Source organism: Apodemus sylvaticus, chromosome 23 (assembly GCF_947179515.1).
Source record: "Apodemus sylvaticus chromosome 23, mApoSyl1.1, whole genome shotgun sequence".
Classification (NCBI taxonomy): Eukaryota; Metazoa; Chordata; class Mammalia; order Rodentia; family Muridae; genus Apodemus; species Apodemus sylvaticus.
This window is the reverse complement of record NC_067494.1, coordinates 46,435,059-46,450,403: the sequence shown is the minus strand read 5'-3', so window position 1 is coordinate 46,450,403 and position 15,345 is coordinate 46,435,059. Positions and strand designations below refer to the sequence as shown.

General features: G+C 49.3%; 1 protein-coding gene across 1 annotated transcript; it reads left to right on the top strand.

Moving 5' to 3' along the window:
• Positions 1-11,670: 11,670 nt before the first annotated feature.
• On the top strand, positions 11,671-13,471 carry Ttll2 (tubulin tyrosine ligase like 2). The gene is given in 3 exon segments (XM_052169834.1): positions 11,671-11,745; positions 11,911-11,940; positions 11,942-13,471. Coding segments are annotated over 3 exon segments (1,635 nt in total).
• The last annotated feature ends 1,874 nt before the right edge of the window (positions 13,472-15,345 follow it).

The window sequence follows — 15,345 nt, the reverse complement described above, 5'->3', positions numbered from 1 at the left end:
TTAATAATTGAAAGAACTATCATTTTATAAATACCATAATTTTACAAGTGGGTGAACACCTAACATCACGAATTTTACAAATGGGTACAGGAAGTCACTTGGATGAAGATACCAGGCAGTTTTGTGCCTCTTCAAATTTCCCCAGGGGCTTTTCTAAATAAAAAGTGTGATTGTTTTATGCACCCACTTCTTGCCCAAATACATTTTGTAAAAGCTCAGATAGCTCATACACATACAATATCTACATATAACACATACATGTACACGCATGCATATGCATGCTTGCGATGTTGGGCATTATACATGTTAGAGGCCATTGGAAGGTTTTCAGATGGAACACTGGAAACACAACTCTCACTCTGGTGAGAGTCAAACACAACTCACACATGTACCCACCAGCTGTTCACGCTATGGTCACCATGGAGTCAGGCAGACATGGCACGTGTGTAACATGCCACATGCCTACTCTATTATAGAGTCATGACCCCAGTGGTGTCTTTTCATTTTTCTTCTTCTTGAATAGCTCTATCAATGGCACAGCTGCCATTTTGTCTTCCACTCATGCTGTTTTCTCTAGGTCCTTTGTCAGAGATGGTAGATGTTCCCCATACCTTGGTGTTCCTACACAGAGCACAGTATCCCCTGGAGAACAATTCTGTCTTCTGTGGAGTTTTCCTCCTCTCCAACCAGTACCCTGGGGGTGGGGGGTGGGAAAGTCATCAGTGACAGAGGTGGGGAAATTTAAAATACGACACAGGAGCTGGAAAGGTTTGCCAGTTATTACGCAGAAGTGTGTCTGTGGCCTAAGGTGTTCCATGTTGTATTCTGTAGCTGCCTGCAGCTACTACGAACTGGAACAGAAGCTGAGGGATAGATGGGGAAGGGGTGAAAAGAATGAGACCAGGACAATAGTTTACCGATCAAGGCCCCAACTTTAATCCAGGTCAGACCTTTTAACAGTTTGGGCAAGCCCCTCCCCCCAGACTCCGGCTGATTTCCGGGGAAGTCTTCTGGCGGTCCTTGGCTCTACTGCTCAAGCAGCTGGGTGGGTCAGCTGCTTAATTCAGGAATTTGTAGATCTGGAGGAACAAAGAACTTAACCTTCACTCTGAGTACTCCACCCTAGGTGGAGCAGGATCCTGACTAGCACGGGATAGGCTGGGAGAAGTTCACCTTGACCAATGTCAAGTACACTCTCAGCACTCCACTCTAGGATAAAAATTCCTGCTGTAACCTACTTCCCTATTATTGTGCCCTAACGTCAGATTCCTGCCTGAAGCCAGGAATTGTCCTTGGCCAATGTCAAGTTCCTGCCATGGGGCATGATACTCCAACATGGCTCTGTACAGTTCCATGCATGCAAATCCCTGTATCCTGAGTTGCTGAATGACATTCTGGGGATGGCATGGTGTCCTTAGGAGAGGCAAGTCTGGGGGTATTGACAGTGGCCATGGAGATGTGGACCTCACTCACACTGGCTGATGGGAACCGGATGCCTGCTGGTCCTGCTTTAGAAGGCCTTCCTTCCTGGGGCCTCCCATGCCTCTCCCTGGCTTCCTCCCCCTCTCCGTCATCCCCACGCTGCCGCACATGGGCTCTCCTCAAGGGCCCAGCTTTATAGGCAGTGGCTCCTCTGAGATGTGAGCCTGTTTTCTCGGAGTCCATCTTACATGCCGAGAAAGGAAAACAGGCTGGCGTGTCACCCAGAACCGTACTGCAAGAACAAACTGTGAGGGCTTCATCTCTTCACTTGACGGGTCTTTAATTAGCACTGTCTTAGCTACGGCCAGCAAGGAAGTGGCAAGACAATGCAGTTCCACTGTGGAGAAATCTTTTATACAAACAGTGAAATGAGAAGACAGGCAGCGGCTGTGACTAGCAACCAGACAGGAAAGACAAGATGACTGGGTCAGCACTAGGGCCGGAGAAAAGGCCCTGGTTGGTAGTTCACAGGAACGCTCACTCTAGGCACAGAGCCTGTGCATCGGGACAGATGGTGGTTGCAAAGGATAGACTTCTGGGTATTGTCTTTGCGACTTCAGAACTGCTGAAGGACTTACAAGAAACATGACAAGTTAACCAAGGACTTAATTCAGTTAACATGAAACAGGTCTAAGGATCCAAGCAGCTCCTCTCTTTGGGGAGATAGTAGGGAGGGGATCCTTGCGGCTCTGGTGTGGGGTACATTCTCCCTCTTGGACAGGAGTTGGTGATATAAGTCCACAGGAGGACATTAGGGGCAGATTGGGGCTATGATGGTAGGCACGCCAGGATTGTTAGCAGAGGCTGAGGTGACCCTGGACCAGTGTCATGGAACAAGGACTGCTCAGTACCACAAAGCCCAGGCTCAGTCTGGCTGTTCCTGGAATACCGCATTCTCTCAAGCTGGCCCATGAGGTCCTGTGGGCACGCAGCCCAGGAAAGAACCGAGCCATGATGAAACCCAGTGGGAACCTGGAGAGACCCGGCTCCCAGCCAGGCAGTCTAGGATGTGTGAAACTGGACTCAGGTGTGTTATGTCTCTGTGTTCAACTGTGCTTGGCAATGACTGCTACCCTGGGTGGCCCCTCTCCCCTAGTGTGGATACTCAAGCTCAGAGTGACACAGATCCTGGACGCTTCTTCCTCTCAAATGGAGGAAAAATTAAAAACTGTTAAATTTAGGATTTCCACATCACTAAAATAGTTAACCTAGGCCCAGATTCTGCCATCCTCTGTTATCTCCCTGAACTGGATACACTCTGTCTTTGTCACGGTTTCTGTTCCTGCACAAAACATCATGACCAAGAAGCAAGTTGGGGAGGAAAGGGTTTATTCAGCTTACACTTCCACATTGCTGTTCATCACTAAAGGAAGTCAGGACTAGAACTCAAGCAGGTCAGGAAGCAGGAACTGATGCAGAGGCCATGGAGGGATGTTCCTTACTGGCTTGCTTCCCCTGACTTGCTCAGCCTGCTCTCTTATAGAACCCAGGACTACCAAGCCCAGAGATGGCACCACCCACAAGGGGCCCTCCCCACTTGATCACTAATTGAGAAAATGCCCCACAGCTGGATCTCATGAAGACATTTTCTCAACTGAGGCTCCTTTCTCTGTGAGAACACCAGCCTGTGTCAACTAGATGCACAAAACCAGCCAGTACACTATCCAAATAGAATACATGTCAAAGCCAGCCTCCAGTTTGTGCTCATAAAGAACATAAACTTAATTATATTTATTTTTTTTAAAAAACAAAATTTATCAGCACCTAGATCGGGAAGGTAGTGAGTAATTTAAAATAACCAAGAAAGAAACATGCTTGTGGGTTGCATACCACGAGCCTTGGCCTCCTGGTGCAGAAGCACAGCTCGAGTTTGGCTGTTCTGTTTGCCTAGTAGAGTCCAGGCAGCCTCTTGGCTGAGACTTCTTGTACTTGCAATATGTCAACGGTGAATCACCAGTCAGCGATGCTCGAGACTCGGCTGATCGGAAGGGTCTCTGGCTCAGAAACAAATATCAGATGAGTCCTCTGGCTCCCGCCGACATTCGCCAGACAGGCAGCGCTCAGGTCCCTGCCGTGGACACTGGAAGCAGTAAGAAAGCCTCGTTGTTTCTGGAGATGGCAAAATAGTATAGATTTGAAAAACCCATCTGTTTTCCAGGAAGAGAGGTCTCATCTGCAAAGGAATATGGTAGGCCTCAGAGTCCCTATGAAGTCCCCAAAGCACGAGCAACACAGCCCCCCCCCTTTGCCCCCACTCCACCCTCCCCCACCCCTGGTGGCACTCACTTGCTGGATCCTGGCTGCCAGTCTTCTCTGAGGTAGGGAAGTCCCTCCCTTTGTGAGGACAGCGGGCTGTGCATTGCTAAGCAACAAGCATTTCTGTCATCCTGCCCTTATCCACTTAGCTGCACAGGGGACAACACCCACTCTTGGTATCTGTGACCCAAAGAGAGGCCATTCCTATACATTAGGCTGGGGACAGATCTGCCAAAGTGACACCTAGAGTCCAGCACCTTCTGAAGAGGGCACAGGCTATTCAGTGAGTACGCACTGGCCTGGCCTACAACAGGACCTGCTTCAAGGGGCTTAGCAGGAGCCGTAGTCCGAGCCACCCGCCCAGGCTGTGTACCTACAACAGACTTCAACCCAAAGATGCATTTCCAGGATGCCCTGTGTGCCGGATGCTGGTCGTACGGAGAAAACGGTATTAGCATTCGTGTCTGTGATAAAGGAGGTAACGGAAGGGTGCTCCTCTCTCTCTACCTGGCATCTCCTGGGTAGAGGAGAGTCAACTGAGTTGGGTGTGTGACTGAGCGAGATGACCTACTGGGGGCACCTGGCTGTTCCCATTAGGAACACAGGGAGTGTCATGAATCCTCATAGGGAAAAGGAGGAAGCTCTGAGTAAAAGCGGGAGCCCAGGATTGACCTAATCAATGCCCCCTTCTATCCCTGTACAGATTCAATATTTAAACAAAATACTGAGAAATGGAGACTCAGGAGGGCTGAGCCTAGGTGAGGAAGCTGGCCGATGGGGCCAAGCCTTTGAAAGGCACGGCTTGCCCTGGCCTTTCCTTGTCTGTGTCTTTATGCTTTCTGGCCACAATGGGACAAGCAGCTTGGCCACACACAGCCCCTGCTATGATATCCTGCCTCGCCTTTTAACCTGAGGGACCCATCCAGCCTCGGATGGAGACATCAGACACCGGAAGCTAACGCAAACCTTCCCTCCTTTCGAAGGTGTCTTCCACGTGTCTGTTATGGGACTGAAAAAGGAAGTCTGGAGGCCTGTGGCTCCTGTGTGTCCCTGATTGATAAAGGTGAACATTTCAGATGTCTAAAAGGCTGGCGTTTAGAGTCAGAGCTGGCTGAGCTAAGCTGTGTGAAGTTGTCACGTGTTCCTGGGGTTTTTCAGACCAGCAGACCCTGCAGTAGACACGGGGTAAAGGCACTTACCAGAAGATGAGGAACCGTGCTCTATCAAAAGGCTTATGCCATCCATGAGTAAATCCTGAGAGTCCAGAAAAGGTAGCTAATTCAATCCCAGCACTTGAGAGGCTGAGGCAGGGGTATTTCTGAGTTCGAGGCTAGCCTGGTCTACAGAGTGAGTTCCAGAACAGCCATGGCTATATAGAGAAACCCTGTCTCAAAAAACCAAAATAGTATAGTATAGGGGAATGCCAGGATAGGGAAGAAGGAGTGGGTGGGTTGGTGAGTAGGGGGAGGAGGGATGGGATAGGGTATTTTTGGAGGGGAAACCAGGAAAGGGCATAACATTTGAAATGTAAATTTAAAAAATATCTAATAAAAAAATAAATAAAATAGAACAATCCTAAAAAAAACATTAAAAAAAACCCTCACAATACAAATTAACCTTTCAGGTAGAAAGGTACAGGCCTTTAATACCAGCACTTGGGAGGCAGTGGGATCTTTGTGAGTTTGAGGCCAGCCTGGACTACATAGTGAATTCCAGAACAGACAAAGCTATGTAGAGAGAACTTATCTCAAAAACAAAACAAACCAAAAAAACCAAAATGAAGTGCGGCTTTCTGTTTCGTGTTTTGCACTTGCTGGACACTTTAAGTCCCCCCCGCCCAGGGAAGCTTCCTGTCTGTGGGGTGGGAACTGCTTTCGTGGATCTAGTACCAGGGTCCCCCAGAAAGGGCACCTCTGCCTAACAACCAAATATCTGACTTTCCCTCTCAGTTCCTAAATGACTGAAGTTCATGGTATTTGCTGATGTGGACTTGCACTTGGCTTGATCGTGGCCAGGTGGAGAGCTACCTGGCACAGCCTGGCTTAAGCAGAGACTGTGTCAGGAGATAAAACATAAGCGAAGAACCAACTCTTGGTTCTGACTTGAGAGCCCGTTGCGGGGGGACAAATGGCTCAGAACCTGTCGCTATTACGGAAGTCTCTGGCTTCTGGGTGTTGTGTCCCCGACACATCTTGGTCTGTAGACCTTTTCGCCGAGTCTTTTCTCGTGGGACCCCATCTGCCCAGGATTACGTCGAAGCATGGGAAAAGCATCAGAGCCCTTTTCCTGAAGAGCTTGTAGCCAGGGCTGAACCAGACTCAATGTGATCACAAAACCTATCATTTTAGCAACGATCTGGTAATGAGCCTCCCTATGGCTTCCACGGAATCGGGTTGGTTTTTTTGTTAGGTGAAGTTTGTGTTCTGATGACATTAGTGTGGTTGAAGACGAGAAATGAGGGAGCTCTGCATATTTTAAGACACGTCTGCCTGTTGGTGGCAAACTTGAGGGTTCCGGTGCCTTTAGAGGCTCTCATTACCATGCAGTTAAGTGGTGGTTGGTATTTTCATTGACTTGAGAGCTCGGACCCTACTATCCCATGGCTGGCATCCCGTGGTACCGGAACCGCAGGCACACAGTGGGGTGCACATGTATTGCTATTCCTGTAGGTGACTGTCCTAGTTAATCCCCAAGATCTGGGCTGACATTGTCCTGCTCTGAGGTGAGTCTTCAAGTGAGGATTCCTGGTGGAGGCATCCCCCAGTGAAACACTGTGGTGACTCCCAGTCCCTTCTCTTCCAGACAGCTAGGTTCCCTTAGGCAGTTTTTCTGTGGTAGTCTGGTCTTGGCTACCCACATATGAAGTCTTGGTGCCAAGTGGGCTCTTGGCAGTGTATGCTGGTAACAAAGAGACCAAAACTCCTGTAGCCGCACACCTGTAAGACCTACTAAGGGGCTCCCCCAAGAGGAATCTTCTAGAAATGAGAGATGGAGATCATGATGTGGTCGGCTTGGGTCCTTTGCTGTCCTAGTGAGAAAACTACATGTGGAGTTAGTGGAGTTCGCAACCAAGCTGAGAACTGTGACTCCAAAGGAACTTTTACGTTTGGAAAGAATGTTGACTGGTGTCCCTGTGGCGAGCACACCTGACAGAAACTCCTTAAGAGGGGAAGGTTTGCTGGTCGGTGGTGGCACACGCCTTTAATCCCAGCACTCACACGCCTTTAATCCCAGCACTCGGGAGGCAGAGGCAGGCAGGATTTCTGAGTTCAAGGTCAGCCTGATCTACAGAGTGAGTTCAAGGATAGCCAGGGATATACAGAAAAAACCTGTCTCAAAAAAAAAAAAAAAAACAAAACAAAAAAAGAAAAAAGGGGGGGGGGGGAAATGGAGGTTTACTGTAGCTCGAAGTTTGGGAGGGATTTCAGTCCACCACAAAGGGAAGGCGCCATGTGAAGGCACTGTGGTGCAAGTGTGAGCCCTAGACAAGATGCCAAGACCACACCTCGGGTGGGCGTGGCTTTCATTGCCACATTAAAGGATCAAAACAGCGCTTCAAATTGGAGAGAGCCTGTTAGGGATGCTTCAGGTGTAAACGTTACAATGCCTGTTTATATAAATGGACAGAATAAAGCTGTCGGCCTCAGGAGCCCCGCTGAGGCCCAGCTAAGCTAAGGTACAAGATGAGAGGGCCAAAATGACTGTGTCTTCACTGCATGCATGGTGGGAACGGTTAGTTAACTGAGTCATGTTATCTCTGTGATGGTGTATTTGCATGTCACACACTCATCATAGCATAGTGTGGTTTTCAGTGTGAGTCAGATGCATTCAGTTTGATCTCGTATTTATATCAGTGCCACATACATGGTACAAGCTGAAGCCGTCGGGGCCTCTGCATCCAAGTGCCCCGGGCTGCATGACTTTTAATGTGTTTGCAGTTTTCATTACGATCCTGACTGGTTGTGACATCATCTTGCCAATTTCCCATCAGTACATCTTGTGGGTTTTAGGCTAGAAGTCTAAATAAACAACTACACGTTACACACCTACTCACACCCATACATTCGTATGTACACCACCTCCCCAGGGCTTTCCCATATCCTCCACCACACCAGATCTCACACCTCCACAACCACCCACATACAAACACACATATACACCACCCCATACCTACCCAGTCCATCTCCACACATCACACACACACACAAACTTACCCATCCCCAAATCTCACCCCCCCACACATAAACACACGCACACACATCACCCCCACCTACCCACCTCATATCCACCCACATCCATATCCACATCCACACATACACTTTTACCCACATACCTCCACACACTGAGACATACATACACGGATATTGCCACCCCCACACAGTGACGACTGTTTCCTATGGGTGAGGTGAAGGTCCGGGGTTTGCTCTTTGTAAATGTTCGTATCTGTGGCAACCCTTTGTCTTGGAACAAATTTTTCTTCTGAACTTTGGGTTTAGGGACTTGCTTTGGTGCCAGACTCCTGGCCTCTAACCTAGGTAAGGAGACGCTGAGAACAGAAATGTGCAGTGGCTGGGGAGTTGACTCAGTGGGTCAAGTGCTTGTTGCACAAGCAGGAGGAGCAGAGTTTGGATCCAGAACCCATGTAAAGGCCGAGTAGATGTGGGAGCCCACCTGTAACTGTGCATTGGAGGGGAGTCAGAGAGACCCCAGGGCAAGCTGGCCAGCCTGACTAGCTGAAGCTAAATTCTGGGCTTAGCGAAAGAGACAGCTTCAGTAAGAGAGCCAACCTTAGTATCTAAGAGAGAGAGTGATTACTGAAGATGTGGCATCAGCCTCAGAACTCCACAGACATGCACACACACATGCATATACACATGCACATACAGACATGTACGCGCATATGCATATACACATGCACACACATGCACACACTCACATGCGCACACATGCAGTCACATGCACATATATGCACACACTCACATGCACACACATGTATTCACATGCACATATATATACACACATGCACACACTCACATGTGTACCCATGCATTCCAATGCACATATATATGCACACACTCACATGCACATATACATGCATACTCACATGCACACACATGTATACTCACATACACACAAATGCATATACACATACACATGCATACATGCATACACATGCATTCACATGCATACACACAAGCACATATATATATGCACACACTCACATGCACATATACATGCACACTTACATGCACGCACATGCATGCACATGCATATACTCATGCATACACACATGCACATATATGCACATGCACATACACGTATACATACATACATGTACACATACATGCACGCTCACATGTGCTTACATGCACATGTGCACACACATGCACATACACACATACATACACACAGAGGACTAGAACACCTATGTCCCTCCCTCCTCATTCTTTGGCTTGCTGGCCCCTCATTTACTCTATCACGTGCAGGGCACCTGATGCAGGAACAAACAGGCTTACCTCATGTAGTCTTTCCTAAGCCTCTGGCCCTGAAGAGGGCAGAGAGGGGCCATGCAGAGATACCCAGAACCCCTGCAGGGACCATCTGCAACCCTTCCACTGGAGGGGACCCTGCAGCGCTAAGCTAGCAGCAGCTATACTCGCCCTGCAGTGCTACCTGCAAGGCCTCCAGTGCAACCCAGTAGACCACCCAGCCTGTCTGGGGAATTGGGCCAGGGCACTGAGTGTGTCTCTTTCTCTACTCTGGTTGAAGAGACAGTGAAGGCGGGTGTGGCCTCGGGAAGATGCTGTGCTCCTGAAGTAGAACTCGTCCCACTGGGAACAAAATGAAATAGAAGAATGATTTTCTCATGGCAGAGGGTGTGAGATGTTACCACCCCATTGGAAGCAGTGCATCCCGAGGTTTCCCTGCACATTGGCAAGGGCTGTGTCAGGCAATACCAGATGGTGCCTGCTGCCAGGCCCTGGCTCTGACTTAGCAGATCATGATGGCACTTGGAGACATTGGCGGCAATTAAAATTGGGCAAATCCCTTGCTCTGCTACCTGGGAAGCTGATAAAACAAAGCGAATTTCCACTACTAAGAGGATACACCGCAGAGTGGGCCATTCCCATCAGGGAGAGGCGCCCAGCTGCTGCGGGGCCTTTCTCACCAGGTCCCGTGGTCGCCTGAGTGAATTGATCTCTTTCCAAAAGGTTAGAGCCTTCTGTTACCGGCTCTTGTGCTCCGTGGTGGAACCCTCCATCCCGACAATACCAAGCCCACACTATGACCACAACACAGCCATGGCCCACAGTATGGGCTATACCATAGTCTGTGCTATGGCCACATATCATAGCCCATGCTATGGCCCATACCATTCTTTACGTCATGAAGTTTAGAACAGCTCCTGTATGATACCATGAACATGTCAGACTGCTCCGTGACTTACGAGCAGCTCAGAGTCTTGCTTCTGCGGAAGACAGGAACATGGGTGTGCAGACTTATGTGACCTAGATAGACAGTCTGGCCAGCACACCTCCAGGGCAGGCACAGCCACAGCAAATCGCTGTTCTCCTTTTGAACCTCAAATGTGTCCTGCACAAGAGTGGGGAGACGCTGGGGATGGCTATTGGTCTTTCTGAATCCATTTTCCTGCCCGTGCTGCTTGTGAAATCTTCACAGGCTCCACAGTACTTAGGACCAAGTAAGCTTAGGAAACATGACTAGTTCTCAGAGGTGGACAATAGGCTGGTGGGACACTGGTGCCAAAACAAGAGCTTTCCCATTCTCAGGAAATGTTCGACCCCAGAGCTACACCTCTGCCAAAGAAAAGCATTTTTAACTTAAAAGTAACTGACTGTGGCCCCTCGGCGTATGCACCCCACAATTTACAACACAGATGCATACCATACCACACAACACCACACCTAACACACACATACACACCACATACGCACACACATATCCCACAGACACACATCACATACACAGAGACACACATACCACATATACACACATTACATACACATAGACACATATACCACATATATACACATCACTTACACATAGGCACACATACCACATACACAGAGATACACAGATTACATACACCACACACATCACACACAGAGACCCCTACATACACATAGTGCACACAACACAAACACACACATCACATATACACACTTACATACATACATACATACATACACACACCACACATACATAGACACACATACCACATACATACACCCATCACACACACACAGATATGCACACATTCACAGAACTTGAATCGTTTATTGACATCATTAAGCTCAGCTTAAAAACACACTAGAAACTCAGGTCTCTTATTTGGCCCCAGGTTGTAGCAATGAACATGTGTCTTTCAGTTGAGTCGGTCCTAGCCCCACCGGTGTGGCATGCTGTGTGTGACAGTGGGCCTCACCTTTGGAGACACATGGTTGAGGGACCTCTCAGGAATCGCATGGTGTTGGTTCACTCTTCTGTGTGTGAGTGTGAGTGGGTGTTAACCTGTGTGCATGCAGGCTGTGCGGGTGTGCATGCCCTCATGGGTGTGCGGAGACAAGAGGCCGATACTGGGTGTCTTCTGTTACATCCTACCTTGTCATTGGAGACACCATCTCTTGCAGACCCGGAAGTAACTCAGTAGGCTAAACTGACTGACCGTCCGACAAGCTCTACTGTACCGCTTGGTCTTTTAAGTAGGTGTCAGGGATCCAGACTCAAGTCCTCATGCTTGACCTACTCAGGTCGACAAGTACTTTACCCGCTGACCCATCTCTCCAACCTCTCCACCTTTTCAAAAAGATGCGTTTAAATTTGCTTATCTATTTAAAATAATTAACATTTTTGGTTTACACTCATTCTTATTCTTTCCGATACAGTGCTGATCACAGAGGCAGGACTACAATGGAGGGTCTGCAGAGTTTGGGTGGTGTGACTGCAGAGATTTTTAGACTGTCACTAGAGGGACATACTGTACAGGTAGGCAGACAAATGGCAGGCCGAGGTGGAGGTGGGTTTGTCGGCAGAGGTGGCAGGGAGGACCCCGGCACACGGAAGCAGGAGCTGGGGGAGGGGGAAGGAGATGATGTCCTCTCTCACCTGAGGCACCGTTGTCTAATCCTGTCTGGATGTTCCATGTTTTAGAAAAGGAAGCCTTTGAGCACAGATGATGAATGAAGCCGAAGGAGACGTCCTGAAGCCGCTGGTGTTCCGGGTGGATGACAGCACGCCTCGGGTCGTACAGAGTGTCCTCCTGGAGCGTGGCTGGGACAAGTTTGATGAGCAGCGTCAGGACGTGGAGGACTGGAATCTGTACTGGAGGTCGTCTTCCTTCCGGATGGCAGAGTATGTCAACATCAAGCCCTGGCAGAAGCTCAACCATCACCCGGGGACGACCAATCTCACCAGGAAGGACTGCCTGGCCAAACACCTGGCGCACATGAGAAGGCTCTACGGTGAGTCGCTCTACGAGTTCACACCCCTGACGTTCATCATGCCCAAGGACTACACCAAGTTTGTGGCCAAGTACTTCAAGGAAAAACAGGATCTGGGTACCAAGCCGAGCTACTGGATCTGCAAGCCGGCAGAGCTGTCTGGAGGGAGGGGGATAATCATTTTCAGTGACATCCGAGACCTCATGTTCAAGGGCTCGTACGTGGTGCAGAAGTACATCTGTAACCCCTTACTGGTGGGCAGGTACAAGTGTGACCTCCGCATCTATGTCTGCGTCACCGGCTTTAAGCCTCTGACTATTTACATGTATCAGGAAGGGTTAGTGCGGTTTGCCACTGAGAAGTTCGATCTCAGCAATCTGGAGGACTATTATTCCCATTTGACCAACAGCAGCATCAACAAACTGGGGGCCTCGTATCAGAAGATCAAAGAGGTGGTGGGCCAAGGCTGCAAGTGGACTCTCAGCAGGTTCTTCTCCTACCTCCGGAACTGGGATGTGGACGACCTGTTACTGAGGCAGAAGATCAACCACATGGTGATTCTCACGGTCCTGGCCATGGCTCCATCAGTCCCTGTCGCCAACAACTGCTTCGAGCTCTTTGGGTTTGACATCCTTATTGATGACAACCTAAAGCCGTGGCTTTTGGAAGTCAACTACAACCCTGCTTTGACCTTGGACTGTTCCACGGATGTCTCGGTCAAGAGGAGCCTGGTTCACGACATTATCGACCTGGTGTACTTGAACGGTCTCAGGAGTGAGGAGAAAAACTCCGGGAGAAGTTCTCCGGCAAACTCCATGGTCTCCCTTGCCAGCAGCGATCAGAGTGAGCTCTGCGCCACCCCCGATTCCCCTTCCTATGCGTCTCTCATACAGTTTTCGACAACGACGACGACGACGACCACGACAACGACGGGCAGTAAAGGCAAGCCATGTGTCCAGCACCTCTGTCCCAAGCACACTCGAACCTCCCAGCTGAGAGAGATGATGAGCAGGCAGAACAGACTTCTGACAAAAGAGGCAGCCAAAAGCAAGCCAAGGCACAAGGCTCGGCACTCGCCTCGCAAGGTGCTCGCCCCGCACAAGGCGAAGACGCCCGCGGGCATCCTCCCGGAAGCCGGAAGTACACCCAACGACCACGCGGGCAACTTCGTTCTCATCTTCCCTTTCAACAAAGCTACTTTCGGAGCCTCCAGGAACGGGTTAAACGTCAAAAGGATAATTCAAGAGCTCCAGAAACTCATGAATAAATAACTCTTAAGTGGTACAAAGCTAAAAAAAACGGAGAAGTGAGGTGAATTTTTGAAAAGTAAGGATTTCTGTAGCCAGGGGAGGCGATAGGGCCGAGGCCCTGATGTGCGCCTTCAGCACGCACATTGTTCCTGGATGCAGGGCACAGCATGGGTGGTCAGACTCTGGTCACCCTACTACGGTCTTGAATGCTACCCAATTACTACCATCAAACCGTGTGTTCCTTGTAACATAAGGGGAATAAAATAAAACAAAACAAGAAATATAACATTTTAAAGGGTAAAATAGTACAAAGCTGCCAGGAATTATCTTTTATTTTTAACCAGCCATTGTTGGTCAAAATTATTTTTGGGGGAGCTGAGGAGATGGCCTATTGATAAAGTATTTGCCGTGACATTGTGAGGACCCACACCTCGTCCTCCAGCGCTCAAACAAGAAGCCCGGTATGCTGACACACGCTTGGGATCCCAGCATTGGAAAGGCATACTTGGACAGATATCTGGGACTCACTGGCCAGCCAGTGTCGTTGCATCAGTGAACTGCAGTCAGTGTGAGAGATCCAGTCTCAGAAAACAAGGTGGTTGGTTTTTGGGGAATAACATGAGGTTGATTTCTGGCTTCCACTGACATGTGTGAGTATGTGCAGACACACACACACACACACACACACACACATGTTATCAGCATAAAGTCATTTAGAGTGCAGTGGACTATAGAAAACCAATTGTTTAGAGAGGCTGGGCTGTAAATCAGGTCTCTATCTATCAGAGATAGTTGCCAAGACATTCACTCATAAGCTATGTTGAGACTTGTTCCTCCTGGCTGCACCTGTCACCCGCCCGAACCCGGCACCTGGTGACAGAACCTCTCAAACTCAGACAAGTTATGGTCCTGGCAGAAGAAAAGGCTTCAGATCCCAGACATTCTTAGAACACTGTTAAGTGTGGCAGCCAACCATGAGGCTGAGTGCACAGACTTCCAGGAAATGAGTTGTCACCCGTCTCGTTACTGTGACAGAGCACCTGATAAAAACAGCTTAGCGAAGGGTTTATTGGGGCCCACCGTCTGAGGGTGCAGTTGGTTTGGGGACACACCAGGAAGCCAGGAAGCTGTGAGAAATAGGGGGCTTGGAACTCAGTTCACTTAGTTCATTCCGTCAGAGACCCCGGGCCGTGGGATAGTGTTTCCTACGTTTAGGTGGGGTCTTCCCACATAAACGTAGGAAAGTGAGTGCAGGGGGGGGGGGCTAAGGGAAGGGAGGAGGTGTTCCTTTGGGGGTGATAAGCACACTCCACAGCAAAGTAGCTGTGACAACCACATGGCTTCACTAATGGGCCAAGCATATAAAATATACTTACGTTATACGTATTTTATAACAACAAAACTCATTAGGTGACAGAATGAGGGGGGGTCTCTGCTGATAACCTTTTATTCAGACACTTGTGGAAAAATGTGCTTTTGTGGGATCCTGGGATTCACACGGGTGCTTGTGAGACACTTCTAGAGGGAATCAAGACCCCAGAGGACGGTTGGGACTGTCGCTTACATTCCAATCCCCCAGACAGCCCCACACCACAAAGGCTGTAGCTCTGTCTGGCCTTGAGCCTGTTGCCATCACCACTGCTAAAGATCCACAGTAATTGTGCCCACTAGTACCTCGGAAGGCAGCCCGTCTCTCGGAGGGCCCAGAGAAATCTATGCAACCAATAGGTTGTGTGAAACTCCACTGCACAGCAGGTGTTGACGGGCCCTGGCTTGGCTGCAGTGTGTCTTGGGAGCCGTTCTGACACCACAGACAACTCCTGAGAGAGCCGTTTGTGTGCCTCTGGGGCAGCCCTGCAGGCTCCGTTCCCACCACAGGCTCTGAAAGGCCCTCA